The sequence below is a fragment of the Coffea eugenioides genome, chromosome 8, assembly GCF_003713205.1.
Source record: "Coffea eugenioides isolate CCC68of chromosome 8, Ceug_1.0, whole genome shotgun sequence".
Lineage (NCBI taxonomy): Eukaryota > Viridiplantae > Streptophyta > Magnoliopsida > Gentianales > Rubiaceae > Coffea > Coffea eugenioides.
The window spans coordinates 22,032,058-22,035,925 of record NC_040042.1 but is presented as its reverse complement, the minus strand read 5'-3'; the positions used below and the strand labels follow the sequence as shown (position 1 = coordinate 22,035,925).

Here is a 3,868-nt window from a genome sequence, read left to right as displayed (position 1 = left end):
ATAGCTATATTTTTCATTGTTGAGAGCAAGTAATAAGCATCTATAAAAGATCACATCTTCAAGAATCAGCTTTAACAAGTGGAGGAACATGTCTAAGAGCTTAGAAGTTAATTCCTTTCATTCTTACTATAAATTCAAGAGGTTAAACTTGCTTATTCATTCCTTTAGAGTTTCAATTGTACATCCACACCATGGAGGGTGTATGTGCACTGTTATTTGTACAATCCACACTACTAGATTATTGTTGTTCTTGTATTACAATCAATCTGTGTGTTGTATAAGGCTTTCCATTTGGAGAAAGTCATCCTCACTTATAACACATTTATATTATTCTTGAAAAAAATGTAAAAGTCTTGGCTCAAAAGGAATTGGTAGATTCAAAGAAGCAAGATTGATCTTAAAGTTGTATTAAATTGTGCCTCACCTTTGGAAAAGGCACACAGTGAAAAAATACCGTGACTCGGAAGAAACTAGGGAGTGGAGATGGCACCAAGGAGAGTAGTCAAACAACTATAAATTACTTGTGGTTGCATTCCTTTACCTAATCTCTTTACTTTTCTTCGTCATTCTCTATTTGATGTTATTGCTGGATGAATTAGTGAAGCTATTATTCTTGAATTTAATTGTTCTCAAATTGTTAAGGTTGTTCTAGGACCAACAAGTTATAATTAATTCTTTTATTATTGTTTTTTATTCATCATGAAAACTCGTAAAAAATTTCGTAATCTAGAGTCTTGAATATCCCTTTCTTTCTTATGACAAAATGAGGGTGTAAAAATCTGATAATATAAAAAGCAAATAAACATTCTTTTTCAATAAAGCTCCCATTTGTACTTGTGTTGAGCTCCTACACTATATTACATACTAGTTTTTAGCTCACACATGTCTAAATAGGTGTCTAGATTGTTAGATTTTGTGAGAATATAGGTTTGGCTATGAGAAATAGATTTAGTAAGATTTTAAAATTGTATTCGTTTAAGATTTAGTATTTTTAAAGCACTTACTAAAAGCAGATGCACTTGATAAAGTTATAGTCTCATTTAGTAAGGGCAAACTTTTATGTATGACAATGGTTTGAGCAATAGTTAAATGATTTGTGAATAGTTTTTTTTAGTCCGTAAGAAATGTAGAGATGGCAATATTTTGTGTGTTCATGCAAAGATGATATGCATGTTATGAAATATGTATAAATCTATGCATTGTGTTTGGAAAAAAATACAAATTTGTGGTTCCAAGAAAATAAAAGAAGCACTAAAATAAAGAAGTAAAATAATTGTTCAAAATCGATACAAATACGAGCATAGGCAAAATGAGGAACACACTTTCCTCTTTCAAAACATATACTAACCTATCTATAAATTCTGTTGCTTAGCAACTGCTGAATACTCAACATGAGAAATCATATTCCTAATACTTCAATGAACCTTTTAGAATATCAAGCTCATGAAAGCCAATTAAGATAACTAAACCTTCGTGATATATATACAACAAATCCAACTGTTCTTCAATTTGTTAATTTTTTTTAGAACTATGAATTTTATTAATTATTGACAGCTGAATTACAGAAGGCGTGCCGTGATCGAATATAAGGAAACTGTCTAATTTCCAAGCTAGAAATGCCTTTTACGCCTTTTGGGAGCGTTGCTGCATCATACGTGGCAGATTGCCTGGTATTAGCCGTGTGCTTTGCGAGTTCGTCAGCTGCTGAATTGATCTCCCTGTAGCCAAATCAGCCGTGGCTAACTCAAGTCGTATTTGCCTTAAGACACCGTCAATCCTCCATGGTGAAGGTGAGGTGTGGTTTACTGAGTTGAGCACTTGCTGAGAATCCATTTGCACAATCACTTTTGTCGATCCCAAGGTTTTGCAATGCCAAAGGCCCTCCAAGAGTGCCATAGCCTCTGCTTCCATATTTGTGTGAAACCCGTAGAAGGAGGAGAAAGCCCCCTTTACCTGGCCATGGTGGCCTCGAATGATGCCTCCCACTCCCGAAATGCCTGGGTTCCCAAGCGAGGAGCCGTCCACTTTGAGCTTGACGTAAGGGAAAGGAGGCAAGGACCAGGTTAATGTCAGATTTGTTTTGTGTCTGGGCTGCCTAGAAAAGGTTGGTAATCCCAAGAGTGGCAGAGAGACATCCTCCGAGCCAGAAAGGGCAAAAGGGTAAGCTGTACCAATCATGGTTCAAAGACTCGGACGTGACCGAGACGACTCGGCCGAGTCGTCACTAGAACGGAGTTTTTCGATCTGATACCGGAACGAGATAATTCCGAGATAATGAATCGTCGAGAACTCGTCCGAGATATTTTCGAGACAGATAAAAATGGTCGAGTCGCCCCGAGTCAACTCGAATTTTTATTTTTATTTTTTGTTATTTTTAAATTATTTTTGTTTATCATATTTTTTACAATTTTTAGAATATTCAATATTTTAAAAATTTGCATCTCACCGAGCCCGCGACTGATATGCTGAGACCGATGTGGAATGGTCTGGACTGCGACCACGACTTTGAACCAAGATACCAATGACGTTTAGCGACCAAGAAACTTGGTGGCAGAGTTGGGTTGGAGATGCCACAATGTTCTCGTGTACAGCCTTGTTTCTCACCTTCCATAGTTCCCAACATATCAGCAAAGGAAGTGAGCTAAAGAGGCCTTGAGCGATCTCCCGGCTGAGAGTATCCACCATCCTTGTAGTTTCTGTGTAAGAGAGTCCGAAGCTGCCATGTGAATAGTCAGCCCATGGTCAAACCTCTCCCAAACTTGGCGAGCCATCCGACACTCGACAAAGCTGTGCTGCAGCATCTCTTCATTGGCGCAGAAAGGGCACTTAGAGGGTAGGTGGAATCCAAAAGGCTGCAAAATGTCTGGGCAAAGGAAGCATGCAATTAAGCAGCCTCCACATGAAGATTGAGATCCTGAGGGGGATCCGCCGACCCCAAATTAGCCTCCGCGAGCCGCGATAATTGTTATAATACAAATATGATGGAAGTGCTATGTTCATTAATTATTAGATGTAAATATTCCACCACAATTATTCCTAATTTATTGTTTATTTTTATAGAGTAATTAAAATTTTATTAGCAAAGGTGATGAGTTTATCCTTTCTTATTCTTTTCTTTTATCTTGTTTGTAGTTTTTTTCCTTTTCTTTTAATTTGATTTTTAATTTTTATTCTTTTATTTTGATGTGTATTTTCTTGGTATTTGTAATTTTAAACCTATTTCTATAGTATTAATATTATTGACTAACCATGAGTAGGTAAAGAGCTTTGGTTAGGAAGTTTTTCATGTGTATAATTGTTATAATACAAATATGATGGGATGTGATCGTATATTGATAATTGCCACTATAAATGAAATATAATAAATTACATAATAAAAGAAGAAGTGCATAATAGGAGGTACAAAACCTAAGACAATATTGTGCTTACACTCCAAAGCACCAAGACTCACTATACTTTTATAATAGTAATGATAATGCTATCTTGAGTTATTTTACGATGTACGCCAATGAAGGACAATATAATCTGTTAGTATTGTTTACATATCATAATTTAAGACGTATGCCACTAAAAGAGAAAATGAATGCCATCAGCTAGAAACACTCCAGATGATGCACTAAAAGATTTTATACTTGAATTAGTGTTTTCTCCTCAAGAAATGATAATTTTATCATTCTTGTGTATCAATCTATCAATCTACTAATCCATTTATATTGACAATGTTTTTCCCTTATTTTGCTTTTCTTTAGCTTGGTGAACCGGTTCCCGTGCGGCTTCACTGAAGGATTTCTTTTTTTTTTTTTTTTTTTTTTTTTCTTGTGCAGTTAGATGCTCCACTTTCAAGTCTGGTGGGAAGTCCACCTCCATA

The 3,868-nt window shown here is 35.8% G+C and overlaps 1 protein-coding gene across 1 annotated transcript; it reads right to left on the bottom strand.

Moving 5' to 3' along the window:
• Positions 1–1,623: 1,623 nt before the first annotated feature.
• Positions 1,624–2,178, bottom strand: LOC113780412 (ribonuclease H-like). The gene has a single exon (XM_027326215.1). It carries the CDS (start codon positions 2,176–2,178, stop codon positions 1,624–1,626), a length of 555 nt encoding a protein of 184 aa, XP_027182016.1.
• Positions 2,179–3,868: the final 1,690 nt, after the last annotated feature.